At 35.6% G+C, this 21484-nt stretch overlaps 2 protein-coding genes across 5 annotated transcripts; one reads left to right on the top strand and one right to left on the bottom strand.

Moving 5' to 3' along the window:
- Nucleotides 1-143: 143 nt before the first annotated feature.
- Nucleotides 144-11177, bottom strand: phaf1 (phagosome assembly factor 1). Of its 4 annotated transcripts, none has more exons than XM_052583007.1 (17): nt 10826-11162; nt 10136-10272; nt 9313-9395; nt 9113-9196; nt 8948-8991; nt 8697-8776; nt 8511-8605; nt 7046-7110; nt 6634-6746; nt 5443-5576; nt 5239-5322; nt 5019-5101; nt 4736-4779; nt 4608-4657; nt 4416-4474; nt 3952-4024; nt 144-3357 (listed from the first exon to the last, which is right to left on the bottom strand). In XM_052583007.1, the coding sequence occupies exons 2-17, from the start codon at nt 10197-10199 to the stop codon at nt 3268-3270; spliced, it is 1245 nt and encodes a 414-aa protein (XP_052438967.1). In that variant the 5' UTR covers nt 10200-10272; nt 10826-11162; the 3' UTR covers nt 144-3267. The 4 variants fall into 4 exon arrangements, with proteins under 4 accessions (XP_052438967.1, XP_052438969.1, XP_052438968.1 ...); XM_052583009.1 differs by having other exon boundaries at nt 10875-11162; XM_052583008.1 differs by having other exon boundaries at nt 10879-11162.
- Nucleotides 11178-14665: 3488 nt separating this feature from the next.
- Nucleotides 14666-17372, top strand: LOC127976973 (forkhead box protein L1-like). Its single transcript, XM_052581573.1, has one exon. It carries the CDS (start codon nt 14948-14950, stop codon nt 16055-16057), a length of 1110 nt encoding a protein of 369 aa, XP_052437533.1. The 5' UTR covers nt 14666-14947; the 3' UTR covers nt 16058-17372.
- Nucleotides 17373-21484: the final 4112 nt, after the last annotated feature.

The raw sequence follows: 21484 nt of genomic DNA, 5'->3' as shown, positions 1-21484 counted from the left end.
GCTGTCTTTTGGATTTAGATTAAACTGAATTAAATGATTGAATTTAGTAAGTAGCCTGCTGTGAACATGAACATACTACTACACTTTGAGCTTGTTTTAAAGTGAATAAAAATGTTTTTAACAAAAGACAAAGGATGCATCCATTCTTTCCCTCCGTATTTATTACATCCATTCTTTAAATATATTTCTGAACACACTGTAACAGTTTTAATGAACAAAATGCAAAATTAGCAGTTAAAAAAATGAATAATGCTTTCAGTAGATTCAACGAGGAAACTAAAATCCAATGGTCACAGCATTGTTGCACCATTCTGAGCTATTGACAAACATATACCAGACCTTTCTGATTTATTATCCATCAACACAACGATTATTGCTTTAAAAATGAAAATAGAAACAACAAAAATGGCTGATAATGTTGATCTTTCATGTACATGTTCCTTAAATCTACAGAGGTAAAAATATATGAGATACAAAACACCACATTGCAATCAATTTAGATACTTTTTTTTAATCGTGGATAAATCCCATTTCCAGAAATTGATTAAATGTACTGAATCCACAAAAAATAATCACTTTGGAGGATGGGAAAGAACATACAATATAGAGGGATACAATACATAGCATTAATATGCGCATTACACTGTACGGAGTTTGTCCATTTCTAATTACAATCCTCAGGACGATCATTCATTCATTCATTCCAATGCAAAAATAGGATGAAGAAGTCTGAAGAAGAAACAATATAGCCAAAACCCATATGATGAAAATTAAGCATTCATTTGCTCCTGGCATTAAAATAAAAGACATCCACCTGAGATTGGGCAGGCAATCGGCCCATCAGACCACACTCCTCCTGTAGTAAAACTCCCAAAATGACACTAAAACAGCAGTTGTGTTATTCCTTATTGACAACGGAGGTTCCAAATGTGCATTTTAAATCTGATCCTCAGTCCTAAACAGTTTTAAAATCTAACCATATTAAACTCATTAAAGTGGAACTTCACACCGTTTTCGAAAAGTACAAGGTTGAATTTTGATGGAAACACCACAACCACTTAGTGAACCTAAAATCATGAAGGACCATCTACAAGTTCTAATATATTTTTAACTCATGACAGTATTTTTCATATGCTGCATTTTGAACAGATTAAACTATGGAAGCTTATTTCCACCATGGAATAAAACTAAAAATAAAAAGGTAATATCTACAATTTTGAACTTTTTTTATACAAATTGTGTTTATCTCTCACAATTCTAACTTTTCTCCTCAAGTTATAAACTATAACTGCAATCTTGCAATTGACTTTTTCATAGAATTGTCAGGAAAAAGTGAAAATTGTGAAATTAAAATGTCACAGTTTTTATTGTGTTTCCATGGCGGAAACAAACTTGCATAGCCTTTCATGAGCTCAATACTCAACCAGTCTGTATTCAGGTACGACTTTCAAAACAAAAGATCTGTAACTATCAATTAAGTTTTACATGCTCAGACATACACAAAGCAGTTTTTCAAACAATTTCATTTACAGAGAAAACGTCAAGACAGGCTCGGTGGGAGATGAGGCACAATGTTAATAGAATCTTCCTTTTAAATGACCAAAAGCTAAGGGTAAAATATATTAAAAACACCACTGACAGCCTTCCAGCGCAGTTAATGTAACAGAAAGCTAAAAATGCCCGAATTAGCCTGAACCACACACTGCAGAAGCCTGAAGGGAGGTGGGAATGACCCCAGCGAACGCAAACTTGCTCTGGGGGGCCTCGCTGCCAGGCCGCACAACAGTTAGAGGTGAACAAACCATCTACTAAAGTTAAAATGCTCTAGTCATCATTGTGAAATCCTCCTGAAAGTGGTCAAATGTAGGTGACTTCATTCAGGACAACAGTAGAGGGAAGCTGCTATAGTGTCCCTTCAAGGGCTGGCAAAGAAAACCAGAAACTCTCAGTATGTTAGCAGTGTAGGGGAGTTCCAGATGTCAGCTGATCTGATACAGTACCATTAGGCTGATGAAACAATTAAAATGGTGTACGTTATTTACAGATCTGTACAGACATGGACATGGCTACAGACAACATCATGTCTACTTACCAATCAATCGATTGGGCCACTATGCTAAAGACTATTCAGGGACTGTATGGATCAAATCAAAAGGGAATGTTCTTATGATGTAAATTTAAAACGACAGAGAGCTAACCATTGTTTCTTCTTTGGCTAACGTTTTGGCAATCAGGCGACAGAAGACAATTCTGCAGTTAAGACTTTAAGATACTGAATAAGGTAGAAGAAATTCACATCTTTGTACTGTGGACTAGAAAAAAGACGCAAACAAAATTGACGGCATTCAGCGGGAAGGAGAAACAGCGATGGGTGGATGGCTTTTCTCGCTAATAGCTTTGAAATCCAGATTGCACGTCGTCGTTCCCTCCCCCGTTGACCTTTCCCTCAGAGACTCGGCAATTAAAACGTTCCTCAGTGGACAGGAGACAATTATCAAGTAAATTAGGTGTATTTTAGTGCAAATGTTCAAAACGAATGCGCTCACGAACAACAGAACAATAACAGAATCAACCATAATAAAGCCGATGTACGCTATTGAAATGGGAGGTAATCTGTGCTGCTGACTTGGTATGAAATACGTTTATGAATCGTTATGTGTGTATGGGAGCCTGCTCATGTGCCACAAAAACATTTTCACAGCACTGGATCCATACTGTGCAAGCTTGTGCTTGGAACCTCGCGTAAATGCAAACAAAACACTCTCGTCATTGAATTTTGCGGCGAAAGTTTGTCCTCATTTGACTTTGATCTCATCCTTTGCTTGTTGGAAATAGAATTCATGTGCGTTTTTGTTAAAGTGTTTACCATGCAGAGGAGAAATCGCTTCACTGTTTGCCCTTTGGTGCATCTGGTATGGAAATTTTAGAAGGTTAACAGATATGCTTGTGTGGATCACTGTGCATCCACAAGTATTATAATGATGCTGCTGATGTTGATGCATGTCTGGGTTAAAGCTTTGGGGGCAAAGCCAGGTTTGTACGGTTATTTAGGTTCATTAGCAGGCTGAGGGCAGCCTCCATGCTATTATCAAAGGAGGAGACCGAATTGAGGCCTCTATTAAAATGTGAAGGGTGGGGGGAAGGGGAGTTCAACTCCAGAGAACTCCCAGCATGTCTTGCTTTAGCTTGTGTGATGGCAGCAGTGAGTGAAGGCACACTCTGCTGTTCAGTTCAGAGGCTCTGCAGGGCTGGATGGGCACGGCTTCCTCAGTGGGTGCTTGGATCAGCACGAGCCAGGCTACTTGGACGAGGAGCTCCATAGAGAGTCACAGAAGCTATGTGGTTATTCTGCATGACCTGCAACCACAAGTGAAATGGCTTTTTAAACAAGTAAGGGCAAAAATATGTTGTTGCAAAGTTATTTTGATTAAAGATTACAAGGGCACATGATTTGAAAATATATGATGTGCATGGATAAATCCATTTATATTAAATACTGCAATATTCCATAAAAAAATAAGGTTCATGGTGACTTTAATAGTGCATGCTTATTTCCCCTATTTTTACATTTAAAATACCTTTGCAGTTATCTAATGCTCTCTAATAAATAATATTATCTTTAACAAATATGAATATCCATTTTTCATATTGTACATTTAGTGTGATGACTAAATTAACTTACAGCAATTAAAATGACAAATTTAATTTTTCAATTATTTATTTTATTTTTAAATGTATTAAAATTAAATGGTTCTAATAGTGGCCATTTATCCGTTACTGGCCATAACATGAAAATAATTATCTGCTAAACTGTATCAGATACACATCCCTAGTAAGAGCACAAACTGATACCAAATCTGACATTGATAGATATTTATTTTTTAAATATATTTATTTTTAAACAGTTTGACTAAGTAAAACAAACTACACACAGTTGATCTAGTCACATACCTCAAATATCATCCGCTGTAGTCCAAAGCAGAATGTGGAACCAAAAGGGTTGGTATTGTTTGCAGATGATGACCTGCAGCAGAGCATAACTAATCAATTACAGTAATCATAATTATGATTATGAACAGGTTTTAATATTCAAAGGTGTCTGTATGCTTCAGTTTGAATGAAACCGTGTGAAAAACTACAGATTTTTTTATTATTATTATTCAGGCAGTGTTGATATTTCTAATAAAATCTTTCATGAATTACAATAAAGCTGAAATAACAATTATAAATTATAAAACTATATTAAATAAAAACTCAAATGAATAAAAATTACAAAAGCACAGCTAACTAAAACATAAATGAAAAAAAAAAATAATATACAAAGAAAAGCTCATTTAAAATATTAATAAATACTATACTTCTACATAAATAATACTAAAATAACATGTGGACAAATTGACCCCCACGGCTCTTACCTGTGGAGCACAACTGGTTTTTCCATGGGGTGTCCTAGCAGCTCCTGAATCTGATCCCACTGAGTGCAAAAGTAAAAAATAATTATTAGTACTCACTTAAAATCTTTTATGAATTATTAATCATATACACCAGTGAATAACACAGTATTAAATGCATATCGTATAAGTTGACTATAAAATAAATGAACTCACTTTGCTGTAGGTGGTCAAAATGCAGTCCTCACTCTGAGCATCTGCCCCATCTGAAACACAATTTAAAGAATAAGAAAAACACAAAACACCACAGAACAGCAATCTAGTCCAGAGAATGTAATATAGACCTTTCTTAATGATGAGAGGAATCTTGAAATCACACCGATGATATCTGAAATGGAAATAAAGGGCAGTCACTCTGATGCTCTCGTGGAATAAGATACTCAAACCACACAGTGCTAAACACCGCAAGCATTATGAAGTGAAAATCAATATTCAATCAATATGTCCAGACTGCAAAACCTACAGAATGAACTCCCCAACAGCCGTGACCAATTGAAATAGATATTCAACCAAATATTTACAATGCTACAATAAATCATCCAATTGAAGCAGATAAACGAGACTCACATGTTGAAGTTGTAATGGCCAGGGTAGTTGGTGTGAAGGACAAATTTTTTGACCAGGTGGGTTGCAGAGTCAAACAGTATATCCTGAAAGATATAGAGAGAAGAATTGCTCAGAGTTTAAGGGTTTATGTAAACTGAAGAAACCAAATCTACACTAACTGCATGTTATGGAGTAATCTGAAGTAATGTAACTAATGGAGTCATTTAAAAAAGATACTCACCACTCCCAGAATATAATAGTTAAAGAAGTAGTCATTACACTTGGATGGGACTTGCTTGTGAGGGGAGGGTGAATGGATCTTCATCTGAGACGTACAAAAAATGAAAAGATATTTCAAGACTAATGGAATAAATGGGAGGGAATGTGGCTTTTCTGATCTTGAGAATAATGTGCCGTGTTTTGTATTAATAGGTTTGGGCATTACCTTATCCTCTGACTTGTAGAAGACCTTATGTGGAGAGCCAAGAGCACTCAAAACATCTTGACAAGAATCTCCAAAGTAGATGTTTCTCTCAACGGCTCGCACTTTAGAATCAGCCAACACTCCCGGGCCACATCCTGAGAAAGTGAACACACAAACAATGTGAAAAAGCAGCATTTCAATCAGTTTATTTGTTTACTATTTCATTTTCTATTATTATTGGATCATTTATAATCTGGATTACAGCACCAAGATTTCACTGTGGACATCAAGGCAGCAGGAAAATTGTCAAAAATTGTAATAAACACACACTGCACTGAAACCTTTAGAATCAGTTTTGATGTTTTTGAAATAAGTCTCATTTTCACCAAGGCTGGATTTATTAAATCAAAATACTGTAAAAACAGTAATATTGGGGAATATTTATAGCTGAATTTTCATCAGCCATTGCTCAAGTCTTCAGTGTCACATGATTTCTTTCTTACTGACCTCAAACCTTGAACAGTAAATAAATATCCTCACAAAATGAATGTTAATAAATTGCTTGTTTTTGAAGACATTTTGTTTATTTTTTATGATAGAAGAAGCTAATTTTCAAAATAATATTATTTATTAACCAACATTGTTGAAATCCTATGTATTTTTCCATCCTAAAATGCATGATTGCATAGTTGCAGTTTATGATTTGCATTTGTTTGTGTTTTTCTCTGCTGTCAACGACCCCTATCATAACAGACCTGCAATCCCTTTTTGGCTCACGGCCCTCCAGCTGGAAAACCCTGAACTCTATAGTTAAACTCTAACACAACACTAATAACCAAAAACATTCAAAAAGAATGGATAATAGAATCTCTATAAACATCTTTGTTAAGATCAATACATCTATGATTATGCCAGCTTTATGGTTTATTATGCTATAGTGATTAAATAAACCTATGCAGTTTGTTTATGTTGGTGATGAATAGCAATCAAACAATACAAATGTTTATTTATCCCAGAAGCACATATTACTAATGCTGATTTGTTAAGCACTGCTTAACTTTGGGAATAACATGTCATGATTTGCCTTTAAACACAGAAGCTTGCCAGAAAACAACTGTTGCTCTCATCAACATACTTAAAATGAATTTAGTCATAGGCATGTTTGTTAAAACACTGCATAAGTATGTCTGGCATTAGTTTTATGGATAATACCTGCAGTGAGTAGGCGAAGTTTGAGACCCAGCGGTCCTGCCCCGTCTCTTAACACCTCCACACTCTCTGCATACACATTACCGAGGTAACAGGCCAGAGGCATCACTGGAGCCCTGTGAAGAAATATATAATTTACAATCTTCTCTGCTTGAGGAAATGCAACCCACAGAGTTCTTAACAAATACTTAAACTGAACAATCAAAATTAAAGGCCCAAGGTCTCAGACTAAATGCATATTAATGCGCCCCTGGGCCACATAAAAATTACAAATAGACATAATAAGACAATGTCTTTAAACTTTAGGGTAGGTAAGTAAACACATCAATGCTCAACAGTATGCAGCTGTAATCATTCATTAGTACTTACACCACCTAAAACCCCACAAATATCCAAACACATGCACGGCTCTTACTTGGTTTCTTGAAGGTTGTTTCCAGAGTAAATGTACATCCGCTTGACAGTGGCCCCATGGGGAATCTGCAGGGAGGCCAAGCCATGGGCAAAGTTAGGCTGTTAAGGCAAAACAGCTAGGAGTAGAAGACTGTGTCTGTGCAGGTGTGTCTTTTGGTGAAAAGATGCTCACATCATCACAGTAATGTATTTTAGATAAATGAGTCAGGGTTATTATCACTGTCTAAAACTACTGAACTACTGATCATTTTTGTTCACTGAAACAATGCTAAAATAAAATACAAATATTAGATGAAAAACTTTAACTGAAAATTAGACACATTGAAGTTGAAGTTTAAGCATGTAAAATGAAATTAAACTGAAATTAAATAATTTTACTAAAAATGAACATAATATTACTAGAATTAAACTAAAACAAAAATGTAAAAACTGAGTTAAACTGAAAATATACTAATTAAAGCTAATGAAACATGAATACATTCTAAACATAATAAACTATAATAGTATAGGAATTATTAACATTGTCAATAATTAACTCGTAAGTAATACACACCTAAATTGTATTTATTATTATTTATTTGTACTTTATTTCATTACTAATAAGTATGGTGGTGCTTTATTTTTTGTAACCATTCTACCAACAGTGCATGAATAATTATTATGCAAGTTGATATTCTATAATATTGGATTACAAGCACATTTTACCAATTCCAAACCACATCAATCTTAATAACTACTATTAATTTTGTATTTAATAATTTATAAGTGATATATCATTGTCCATGAAAGCTGGAAGTGAAAAACTAATTATGTTCAGGTGTGCAGAATTCTGAAGCAGATTTAAATTCAGACTGAAAAGTCAAAAATTATTAAATGCCCATAATAAATATTTAAAACTATTGCAATACATTAATTGCAAAGTCAAAACATGACCACTGGACAGCAAAATGGTCATTGGGTCAGCATGGTCCAAAACAAAATAAATAAATAAAAACCTGTGGAGAAGAAAAGACAGCATTTTGTCTCTAGTGTCACCATTTTCCAAAACTGCAATCTACCTCTGGTGCAAGGTGTCAGGTTTTCAGAGACTTTGGTTAGGTAAAGCATCCTAAAAAGGACCCTCATTTAATAAGAATAACATGCTGAAGGTTTGGAATTGGTAAAATATGCTTGAAAAAAATATGAATTTGCATAATAATTATGCATGCACTGTACAGTACTTAGCTTTATATGTCTTTTATTATAAATAAATCAAATATAACAATTAGAATAAGCAACATTTTTTAGGCAGTGAACGGAAAAGTACACACTAACAAAAAAGTTGAAAATACCATGGAAATACCATATTTATACATCATGCCAAATGCAATAAAATGGTTTTACCTGTATTCTTTGACGCTCCATCTAAATACCATTAACATGCTATTATTCAGTAGCATGAACACAGGGAGCAAACCTAGTCTCACCTCATATTTAGGAGCTTCACTCCACGAGTCCAGCTGGAAAGAGAAGGAAAGCCCTCGGAAGTTCAGGTGGAAGAGCTGCTCGGCAGCATTGTAGACTGGACAGAGACAACATGAAGCCCACAATAAATTCACAGACAAAGTAAAAAGGAGTCTGGACATATAACTGACACAGCCAATAAATCTCACCTCCTGGATGAGTAGCACCAAAAGACTGATCAATCTGCTCAATAGTAGGTGCTATTGCCTGAGAGTTAAAATGTACTCCACTGTAATGAACAGAAAAATGCGTCATTTTACAATCCTGTTGCTTACTTCTATATCTATATATCTATATTCTATAATATCTATATTCTATAATATCTTAATCTTAAAAATCTTAATTCTGGGTGAAACACAAATGTAATCCACAACTACTGTAGCTAAACAAGATGACTTACCAGTATTTCAGTTTCACTTTGCTCAAATCGTACACTTCAATTACCTGCAAAAACAACACTGACTCAATGGAGATATATTACCAACCTAGTGTAAGAAATAAACATATTTTAGCCCAAAATCTCTCTCACACACACACACACACACACACACACTTCACCTCTCACCTTCAGTCTCTGATTGCAGGCATCAAACAGCAGTTTAATTCCATCCTGAGTCAAGTTGAGAATGAGGTCGTGGCTGAGTGGCATCTGTTTGAGGGACAGAAACAGGTCAGATTAGGATACAAATAAAGCATATACTTTAGTGTCTTAGATAAAAACCTCACAACATAGACATTCACAGACATAATATGGCAGATCCGTACTTGTTCGCTGTAGAGCACCTGGACATTTTTGATGATTCGGCAGTGTTTCTGTAATATTGAAATGGCCTGGGCCAATGGCATCCCTGGAAACAAATCCAGACAAACAGTTCAGTTCACATTAACATGATGATGTAAGAAGTGGAGTCAAGAGCTGTACAAGGTGTAGTAAAAACATGATAATTACAGGGCATAAAACCCATAATCAATGGGTAAATAACTTGACAATGTTTATAATAAATTATTATTATACTGCACAGTCCAAAAGTTATATATATATATATATATATATATATATATATATATATATATATATGAACGATAAAAACACTGAGTCAAACAAAATCAGTAATATTTTAAAGCGCGCGATGTTGCAATTATCATTAACACATATATAACCAGATAATAAAATCATATTTGTATTTATTTCTCATGTATTTATTTATTATGTAGAAAAGGAAATAAACTGGATAATATCAGTATCAAATGTGATGCAAGAATGCAGTAAAGCTGATTACATTCATCATAATAAGTTAAATATGTTTGTATTTAATTTGAAATATATTTAATATATTGTTATCTTTGAATATCCCTGTATCTGCTCTAGTGAAACAAAACAGAGGAACGAAAAAAAAAACCCAGTGAAACCGGGACTTTTCAGGTCAAGTTAACCTTAAATGTGAACGTGTCACAGAAAACGTGATGCAATTATGAAATCATGATGGCAACTGACTGTTAAATAAATAAGCTCGTTTTCAAATGGTCTAAAATTAGCTATTTCAACACGCAATGTTTACTTCAGCTTTTGATCCGATCTCACACTCACCTAATGCGAATTCCCATTGTTCATTTCCTAAAGATCGCTCAGGAACGACCTCCAGATCCAGCATTGGCGGGGAGAAATTGGGAATATCAACGAGGATCTCTGACTGTGCCAGATCTGAGTCTTCCCTTTCGAAATATCTTGGATAATCCACCGTTAAATCAACAAATCAGTCAAAATGTAACGAAGTAGTATGACTAAAAATCTCCCACACGCTTTAAACACAATTTGAGTGACACAGGACACCCCTGACGTCAGATATGTCAAGATACAAGTGATGCAATCCAGCTATCAACGCATTCCACTGTCACCATGCTTATAAATAACACTATAAAACGAATAACAGATACACACTTATAAAAAGGTCAGTATGACAAAGCTTAATTAAATTAAACAAGTAAACTGTATGTCAGTCACAGCAACCCGATGTCAATAAATGAATAATTTGTTACAGGTTGCTGCTCTTTTATCAACTTCCATAAGCATTAATTAATACAAGACATTATTTATCTTATAACCAATATATAGGCGAACAAATTATATAACTGCTGTATGTTGTAAAAAGAAAAGAAAAACAACAACAAACACTTTGATCTGACCTTTGGCTTGCACCTAAATCACATAAAACACATAAGCTACTAATTATAACATCGAACGAAGAAAATGTCGTGTCCAATCAGATAAATTACATACATTTAGGCTATTTATGGCAACGATCACAGTCCAAGATAAGTCAACATACACACATCAGATTCGCACGAGCCTCGTCTGACGTTGTTTTCTTTCTTTCCGATGATTTAACAGCAAGCAAACAGATCACCACTTATGGCAACCATCTGTTCATAATAACGCGGATTTCTCCGGGTGCCGCCGTTTCGCGTGTTGGAGGTGGCGCAATATTACATGCAGCTTTATTTTCCGGTGTCTCTGACGTTTAAGATTTGCTTAAGATGATAAAGAAAGAGACCCTCCGTGCCAAATGCAACTTCCATCCAAAACACCATGATCAGCTGATAATTCAACTTCCTATGCGAGCGAGATAGCACTTCCTGGCGGCAATTTTCAAAATAAAAGTCAAAGAGAGCGCCCACTGGCGCAGTCCGTAAACAGAACAGACTGCAGACCACAAAAACCCATAGCCAAAAATAACACAAAATAATATAAAATGTAATAATGAAAGTTCGACTCGATAGTTCGATAGTTTCTATGTCGATGGATCATTGACCAGATTTTATGTGACATATTATTAGTTTGGTGCTTAAAGCTAAATATTAATGTCGGAAATACTACATCAGTTGATTTTTGGTCTGCTCAAGGGATTTGTCCAACAGTGACGTATAAAGAGTGAAAGTAAACTTTTTTTTTTAGCTCATCTCACATAACAGGCTAGGAAATACACAAAATACCATATGAATTTGCTTTTAAAAATTAATTACATAATAATTTAATAGAATTTAGTCAGACTTAATTTAGTTACGCCATATTTAAGCTGTGCCAAACACCAAAACGAGGCTTTTAGGTGTCAAGTGTGGAGTGTTTTGAATTCTGCTATTGTTGAACTTATCAATTGTTCAACTGACAGAGGGTATTACAAAAGACTTCCAGCAAACAAAAACTCCATAAAACAATGGCATTGTTACAATGCATACCATTGCGTATACTGTAAAGCCTTTCCCTCACAGCCTTATGTTCATCAGCATAAAATTTTGTGTTGTGTCTATCCCGATTAAGGTCTATTAGGCCTACTGTGTTTGTCACAGAGAAATATAAGGAGTAACTGTTATGGGCAGGGACAAATATCTAACTATTTACTTTTTCTTGTTCATTCCAGCCTAAGGCTAGATCTGACAGCTAAATCAATAAATTGAGCCTGTGGTCACATACAGGAAAAGCCACACCAATGAACACAGTAAAAAGCCACCAGATGGCGTAATTTATTGAAAGCCTGGAGTGAGTGGTGTGTGCTTTCATAACAGTGCAGGTACATTACAGTACAGAGAGACAGGGGTGAATGCCCAGATTAAGCAAACTCTATATTATTATGTATACTCAAAAACATGACATAAAATCTCCTAATGATATCTTCCTCGGGTTCTATAACTTACATTTGTCTGTGTTTCCTGTGAGTAGGCATACTTTGTTCACTTTTGTTCGTCACATGCTCATCTGGTACAAATGTATTATTACACACACATACACACACAAGGATTCATATAAACACAAATTTTTTTATGAATCCTTGTGTGTATGTAATGCATTAAACAAAATTGAAAGAGCCAAACATATTTGTTGGGAAGATGCATAAACAGAGTACACCAACGTTTAAAAGCTGAAGAGTGAGTGGTCTAAGAATTGCACAATATAATATTTGGATTAAAATATATATGTGTATACAGTACATTTAAGATAAGTTTATAGCTTATAGTTTATGATCCTTGTCTTGATCTTATGCCAGTATATGTGCGGTACAGCGTGTGCATGTTCTTTGAGAGTTTGTATATGTAACAAACTATGTTTGTTTATTATGTGAAACATGCTTTTGTGTGTCTGAGCAAACCCCATTTAACCCTGCATTGTCCCATTGGGCCTTTTCCGTAATTAAGTAGCTTTGTAAGTAGTTGTGGATAAAAAGGCCTGGTAAACAAAAACTGTCCAAATAGAATGAAAGATACATTTGTCGGAAAACCCTTTAAAAAAGTATGCAATATATTCACATTTGACACAAAGACACTGTGAATGATTTGCAAAGCTCTGTGAATAATTTGACTTTCTCTGCACCAATAGCCCAGATCAAAACTCCAATTACATTGTTTGTGGAAAAATTGTTGGCCCTGATTTTATTTATTGTGTTTAGTAACAAACCTTGCCAGTCTGTTTCACAGGGGTTTTTGTTTGTTTTTATCCTTCAGATGGGAACATGATGAATAAAACAAAAAGTAAGGAATTTTAACACATGTTCCTAACTGTTAAAAATAACAGAAAAAGCTGTGTCTTCTTATTCAAACAATCTCAAACCACATTTCTGTCCTTGTTTTGAGTTCTGAAGTCAGATTCACTGATGAAAAATTCATGTTGCATGAACACAACTCAAATAAAATGATAATCGTTTTAAAAGCTATCAATAATGAAGTAATATAGTACATTAAAAACAAAGGCAATTTAACTTACTATTATTATAACTTTTGATCAAACACAAAAAGACCAATGCTTTTGTCAGTTAAAAGCTTAAATAAAACAATATTAAAAGTTAAAGAATATGGCAACACATCTGCGGCATTAAACAATGTCTGTATGTTTGAACCTACATTATAATAATGGCATGCTGTCAGTGTGTCTGGATTTTTAGTCTTAAACTTTATGAATAATCATCTTCCGAAGGATAGTACAAACTCAGGAAAAACTTTCAAGTTTATCCACAGAAAACTCCAAATGTGTAATGTAATCACAGGCCAGCTGTGTGCACTTGTAAAGTTGTTATAATCCCTCTCTGTCCTATAAACAGGAAAATACATAATATAAAGCATCATGCGTGCATCCAAATAATACAGTTTATCCTAACGTCCTGCCAAGTTTTCCTTTTTTGGATATCACTGCTCTTTCATCTATTGTTAGCAAACTGATGAATATTTTAAGGAGAAGTTATATACCATTAAAATGGTTTTGTACTAAGCTGTGGTTGCCAGAACTAAATCATTTTAAAAAATCAGTGCACTGCATATATTACAAGCATTAGATGATGCCATTTTCATGTCATTAATATCATCACTAAACTTTTTTTTATAGTTATTGTAAAATGCACTGATAACACAGGTGGATGGTAGAACACAGGATCTGCTAAAGTTAAGAAAAGTGCACACTTATCCCTAAAAAGTGCATATCGGTACCTTAAAGGTACGCATTAGTACAGTACCTAAATGGTACATTTTAGTACTTGAAAGGTTCAATTTAGTACCCGTTGAAAGGATACTGTCCCACAACTCTTTAACCTAGACACACAATGCTAAAATTATCAAATAAATACATAAACAAACAACATAAAACACTCATGTGCATTGAAGAAAACCCTTAAAAAAGATTTTTAATTAAAATCTAAATAATTTATATGATTTTTGGATGGAATTCTAGCCAGCAGTTTTTGTCAAGATATTTCTGTGAAAGTGCATCATCCTGTAAATTATAAGATAAAATGAGGAAATGTGTCAAGCTATCCCCTTACAGATTAATATGACACAAAAATGCCAAATTAGGCTAAATGGATTTAGTAAGTGAATGTCAACTGCGGTGTCCACAATCTGAGTTACAAAGAAATGAAGTTATTTTCCTTCAGCCTGCTTTGTTTTCTTTTCTAGCAACCCAAAGCAACTCCCAGAAAGAGCTCTGTCATGTTTGCTTGTTCTCTCTGTGCGAGCAACTCTCAGCGTTAAGGGTGGACGTGATATTTCAAACATCAGATCAGTGCGTTTATGTATTGGGTGCCCGGAAATTTTTCCAAATAAACACAGCTTGATTCAACTTGGGTGGGCAGACTTATCAACAGACTAATTCTATAAACAAATGAAGGATAACCGAGCACACCATTGGCTGGTAGGCAGGGGACACGCGGGGAGAGAGAGAGACTCGAGGCTTTCGGCAATGAAAATTTAATTAATGTGGGTGGGCTGAGGGAACACAACGAGTGTTTATCATAGACAATTTATTTTCCAGCGCTAAGTCAACATAAAACAGCAAAACGGACAACAATTATTTAACAGTTTAGACTCATGAAGCGGACACACCGGTGGCGATCTCCCCAGACTGAGACTGTCTTCCGAAGTCATGAGTTTATACCACAGCCCCGTGCCACAGTCCGGCGTGCCTGCGCCGGCTCTCACTCTCGCCAATTCCTCCCTAATCTATGTTTACGGTGGAGAAGTTGGAGGCATCATTCCCGCTTTGGGATTCGCGTCCAGCCGGCAGGAACCACCGCAGAAACCTCCCTACAGCTACATCGCGCTCATCGCAATGGCAATTAAAAACTCACCGGACAAGCGCGCAACGCTGAGCGGCATCTATCAGTTCATCATGGACCGCTTCCCCTATTATCATGACAACAAGCAAGGCTGGCAGAACTCGATCCGCCACAACCTGTCGCTGAACGACTGCTTCATCAAAGTGCCCAGAGAAAAGGGACGACCGGGGAAGGGCAGCTACTGGACGCTGGACACCAAATGCCTGGACATGTTCGAGAACGGAAACTACCGGCGACGCAAGAGAAAGTGCAGAACTCAAGAGACGGGAGAGACTAAGATGGGACACAAAAGAACCAGAGCGACGACCCTGAACTCTAAACTTCACCAAAGTGCTCTTTTGGAGAAAGAGCCGACGCTTAAGGATTCGGATATAAGCAAACGGCAACACGAAAACTATCCCGAAAGAGATTTAAACATCCAACCACAAACTAACGAGCACGCCTCAAGCCCCACCAAAGACGGGTGTTTGGCCCCCTCGACCACAGCGGGCGCTGACCCAAGATGCCCGGCGCCCGAACAGACCAGCACAGTGTCTCTAAACAGTCTTAATGGGACAAACACTGCGCCCTTAAACGCGCAGGAGACGCCGGTAGCCGTGATGAATGACACAGGAAGTGCGCAAACTGGAGACGCCAACTCCAAAGAGACGAATCCTGAGACGCACCCACGAAAAACAACAGACAAATCAAAGGAGTTCAGCATAGACAGTATTCTGTCAAAAAAGGAGAACCAGTTCCAGCGGAGGTGCGGCGTTGCCGGAGGAGCGCCGGTCGCGTGTTTGGAGTCGCGCGGTTACGCGCTCTCGTCCACGCTGCTGTACCCTCGCGGATTCCCGCTCTGCTCCTACCTGTCTCTCACCTGTCCTGACAAAATGCTGAACTTCAGAGAGACAACAGATGAGAAATTATTCTTTTGACGACCCTTTTATGGCTTGACGAATCTCAGACTGTAGCAAATAAATTGATGTCTAAAGTTTCAGCGAATTAATTAACCTTAATATCTTCAGTGTTTTTTTTTTATTTTTAACTTGTATGATTAATTGCAAACAAAAAGCATTCAGGCTAAAACGTGTCATTATTTTTTACTACTACTACTATTATTGTTGTCGTTATGGAACTCAACATGGGTGGCCACTCTAAAGCACAGTATACTGTACAGTATACTAACAGTAGTTAATTCTAATGATGTGTGTACTATGATCAAGAACACACTCCTGGGCACAGATGTCTTTGTAAAATGATAATGTTTATATGAGCAAGGGTTTTATATGTTCCTCTCAGCGCTTATGACAGATACTTGACAAACTGCAATGTGCTGTTGTTCTTTTCCTCTGCTCTACAACTATACACACATCTCAAACTTGATTTACTGCTTAAAGATACATTTGTGGAAAGAACAGAAAATCAATTGGGTTGTACCTTGGGCTTTCAATGTTAGATTTATACTGAGTAAGAGAACTCAATTCTTTAAATAAACAGTGTGTATGAGTACAACCTTGTTGAAATAAACATCTTCAGTTTCCTACACGAAATAACCTGATATACTATATATATTATAAAGTACATGTGTGTGTGTGTATGTATTCATGAATGGAAGACCATATGTAATTTATAAACAGCCAACTCAACAAGTACTTGTTGCAATATGCATAATCCTGAACTGTGAAACTAGTCTACCACATGTATTCGTTGCCACCATATATAGCCATAAGTGTTTTTTTTTTAACTGAAAGGTCTAAGCCTCACTGAGTGCAAATCAGGAATGCTTGTGGAAATAAATAAGCTTCCCACATTCAAGCAGAGGAACTCACATCCACAAGCATTTCCTGTGTATAGGATTCTTTTGGTCAGAAGTGTAAATAGAGCGTCATCCATCTGAAGGTTTGTAGAGAGAAAGAGACTACATCTCTCAATCTGCTGCCTCCATCTGTCCTCCTCTTCACAGATGGGCTCCTTAGATGGAGCAGTCTGCAGGACTGAATTTGCCATCCGTGATCATCATGAAACTCTGCTATCTCTGAGGTGATCTGTAAGATTATGAAAATAAGTTTCTTTCACATTCAGCAGAATTTTTTGATGACATCATTGTAACTTATATACTGGATGAAATACATGATTTTTAAGACCTTTACTTATGCCACTTTGAGTGGTGGGGGTTGTTTAATGTTTATTTTGCTATTTTCTTATAATAAGTGCTGTCAAAAGCATACCAAAATAAATCTCAGTTTTTTATATTGCTTAAGATAATTGTGCCCTCTAGTGTTATAATGTAGTTGCAATACTCATCTCAGTTAACACACATAGATGAAATATTAAAAGAATAGTTGAACCAAAATTGCTAATTTTCTTAAAAATGTACTTGCCCTCAGGCCATCCGTGATGCAGATGACTTTATTGAATCAACACAACAGATTTGGAGATACATAGCATTTCTTCTTGTGTTCCCTGATGGATCCTCTCCAGTGAATGGGTGCCGTCAGAGTGAGCAGCTGATAAAAGCATCACAATAATGCATAAGTATAATGTAAGTAATCCAAAAACTGTGTTTGTAATCAACAAATCTATCACTAAGACATATTTTTATTAATCCCATTCTTTTCCAAATAAAAAGTTATCTTGTCTGAATCAGGAGAGAAATATGCACAGATCACACACTGTTTACAAGTAAAAACAGTCCAGAAGAGTTCTAAAATATGTGATGAGACAACAAGGGTAGACTTTTTTCCACTGGAGGAAGCAATATTATAATTTATGGAATCATATGAGTTAAAATGAGATGTTAAATCATAGACTGGAGTCATGTGAACTACTTGGGATTATTGTGATGCATTTATCAGCTGTTTGGCATCCATTCACTGTAGAGTATTTATTTTCATTCATTTTTGCGTGAACTTTATCTTTAAGATACCAGTCTATGTTTTATCAACGCATTTTCATTTCCATCTCTGAAAAGATCCAGTTATGTAATACAGATGGATAGCTAAAAGTCTTAACTGCTGGATATCTGGCTAGACTATTTTTTATTTTAATTTTTTAGATCTTTTGGTAACCACAAAAACAGTATCACAGAAGGCAAATGTTGCTTGAAAACAGCTTGAAGCTGATGGACCACAGAGCTGGATGTGAAATAATGACAACATTCTCAGTTTGTGTTCTGTCCTTCTCAAGCATTATATTAAAATAAACATGAGAAGAAAGATTATCTTCCTAAGAGTTTAAAAAATTCACACCCGAGAGCGGATAGCCGTCTCATTTTCATTTATTTGGACTGGAAATAGAGCACACTTTCTGTGGCCGTAACCACAAGTGCTCTTCTGTTAGAGGTGCCAAATGAAAGCATATTGACTATAAAGCAGAATTTGATAAACAGCAGTCACCTAATTACAAAAAACATATCTCTGTCACATAAACACAAACATATTGTTTGGCTGACTTGAGGCAATTACTCACTTCTTTTTTGTGTACTGAATATGACAAAAACCAACATTGAATCAGATCCACAAACAGTTGTTTCAGACCACAAGCAAGTCAAATGTAAAATGCTTTTGACACACTGCCTAGGAATGATTTCAAAATAATTTAAAGGATCATGAAATCAGTAGCCTATACTTTCAGTTTGATGTTTAAGGGTAATACTTAAAGTAATAAGAAGACCGTAGATACATTTTTATGATTTTAAACATTATTTATTTATTAGAACAATAATAATATAATAATTCTATTCGAATAGTGATAAAATAGGAAGAAACATTTTTCATTCATTCATTCATTCATTCACCCACCCACAAACTGAAAATACAACTTATATTTGAATAATACATATACATGTCAGCATACTTTTTATATACAGATACATTTTTATAGACTGCTAATATTTATAATTTTTTTCAAACATATTTTCACATTGCGTTATCTGGTTATCCCAACAAACCATTTACCCTGAATCCAGTCATGAAGAGGTCAGTGAGCCATGGATCAAAGCTTGGATCCCATTTGAGACAGAACTGACAAGGCCTGATAGATCAGACGGGGGTCAATTGAAGAAAGAGAGAAAGAAAAGAAGCCATACTGCAGAAGCATCATCACCCTTGTCTCATGCGCAATCACGTCTCTAGGCAGCATTAAATCATACCATTTCAAACCAACGGCATCAAAAGAGTTTTAATCTGTGTGTTTATTATATATTTTCACTCCTAGCATAAACCAAACTCAGTTGTCCAAATACGCTCTCAACACTGAGGGAGGGGTGGGGCTCTGATGAAGATTGATGGTCTCTCTGGGAGGAACATTAGCTGCTAATCAAGTTATGTTTCCTGGCGCGCTGTTTTATACATCGCTATTTGCATGCAAAAAGCACAAGATCCATGTTTGTTATCAGGCCTGCTTACGAAACACACTCACACATCCAAGTCAGTGCTGCCCATCGAGATAGCAATGTTAGGAGACACCTTCATGGATTAACTAATCTCTGTTTAATATAAAAAAACAGACACTTTCACTACCAATCAAACTTCACAACAGGGCACAATTTATAATCAAGTCAAATAAAGTAAATTTAAAAGCAATTCAAGATGACCCAAAATGTTAGTAAATCTGAAAAGAAATAAAAAATAAAGCAATAATAATTAATAATTAGTTTTTTTAATTAATAATAATAATTAATTAAAAGAATGATAATAATAATAATTCATAATAATAAATCATTTAAGACATTATAAATAAGAATAAAACCAGTTAAATTAAAGAAAAGCAACAAAAAACCTTTAGGCCTAAAAATGATATTGAGTTTAGGGCCTAAACATAATATTTCTCACCCCATTTCCTGCCAAACACCTACATCTGCACCACATGCAATCTTAACTTGAGGTAAACCAGGTTACCTATGATTCCATATGTACTTTTATTTTTATTTTTTTTACCACAAGTGCTCTTTTTATCATAATGTAAATATTTGACCCTTATTTTAGGAATCTGAGGTTTATTTGACTTTCATGCCCTCATCCAGCAGAGATTCTGCAGTACACTAAATGCAAGCCTGGCGACACAAACTTGATGCACGAGTGATCATCATATCAACCAAATTTTCAAATGACACATCATGAAAAACACAGATGGACACCCGCTGCTTTCGCGTCAAATGTAAAACGTGCTCTTTGATTTGGAATGACGTCATGAAGTATTCGCTGATGATTGTGTGTTTATATCTTTTCAGATGCCTGACTGAGAAGCTGTAATAGGAGGTTAGCACAATAAATATCTCTCTCACCCGCACATATGGCCGCACACAGTAATTGACATGATTACTCATGTGACTCATACCGTGAAAATACAATTTTTGAGGGAATAACAAAGAGCCATTTAGAAATAAACTTTCAAGTGTTGTTCTATGCGCCAAACTAAATATTACACGTATAACCATCATCTCAGTGGATTATGCACCAGCTGGCTTGGACATGGTCATTTTCCTCCAGTTTAGCACAAACCAAGGAATTTAAATTGACTAACAGCTGCTGAATGAACACTTTTTATCTTGATTTTTTCGCAATAGCCCACCCTCGTCCTTGCGCATTCCCATCTTTAAAGCTAAACTAAATAATTAAAGTATAATTGTAAAAATATTTCATAAATGCTTATAGATCAGTCAAATTGTTAAAAATGCTTATGAATTATTAATTGTTTTGGTTACACTTTACAATATCTCTTTTGTTAACATTAGTAAATGCATGAACTATCATGAATAACAATGAACAATATAGTTTCACAGAAGAGGGTTACTGTAAATGCATGTGCCCTCTGGGGATAGTTTTCCTGATGCCACCAGGGTGACGTTTGCATTGATGGCTTGGGCCCGCCATCGCTGCTAGCAGTCCAACTACAAACGTTCAGGTGTTTCCTTGTTCAAACAAACCTGCATTTTTCAACTGAGTGGACTTTCTGTTGATTTTAAACAATTATTTAGCTATTGGTTTACTTAAGTATCGATTTTTTCGATACTGATGTTTTATCTAAAGGATCGATCCTCACATAAAAATATCAATTCTAAGATGCATTTTTAACCATTAATTTTATTTCATTTATCAAGAAATGTGGTGCATAAAATAAGCTTCTAAGTTGAAAAGACTTGGGAATAATTGTGTTGGATAGAACCATTTCTCCTCCTCACTAGAACACAATGAAATGCTGAAGGACAGAACCAATCAATCACAGACAGCGTTTGCTGCTGACGCATGGCTCACAGTGCTTGTTCAAATAGGTCTGCATTTCCCAAAAGCATCAGACGCATAAGTAAATCTTAAGAAACTATTGCCACATTATCACATTACATAACATGTATTTTTTATTTT

This window comes from Carassius gibelio, chromosome B18 (assembly GCF_023724105.1).
Source record: "Carassius gibelio isolate Cgi1373 ecotype wild population from Czech Republic chromosome B18, carGib1.2-hapl.c, whole genome shotgun sequence".
In the NCBI taxonomy this organism is placed as follows: Eukaryota; Metazoa; Chordata; class Actinopteri; order Cypriniformes; family Cyprinidae; genus Carassius; species Carassius gibelio.
Note: the sequence above shows the minus strand (reverse complement) of the source record. Positions and strands in the feature narration are given on the sequence as shown.

Excerpts from the sequence above, each read along its gene's own strand:
- phaf1 (XM_052583006.1), bottom strand. The coding sequence starts at position 10,199 with ATGCTGGATCTGGAGGTCGTTCCTGAGCGATCTTTAGGAAATGAACAA. Across the intron at positions 8,777-8,947 it reads AAAGTGAAACTGAAATACTG|TGGAGTACATTTTAACTCTC; the intron begins GTAAGTCATCTT and ends TGTTCATTACAG. Across the intron at positions 5,102-5,238 it reads ACTATTATATTCTGGGAGTG|GATATACTGTTTGACTCTGC; the intron begins GTGAGTATCTTT and ends TATATCTTTCAG.
- LOC127976973 (XM_052581573.1), top strand. The coding sequence starts at position 14,948 with ATGAGTTTATACCACAGCCCCGTGCCACAGTCCGGCGTGCCTGCGCCG.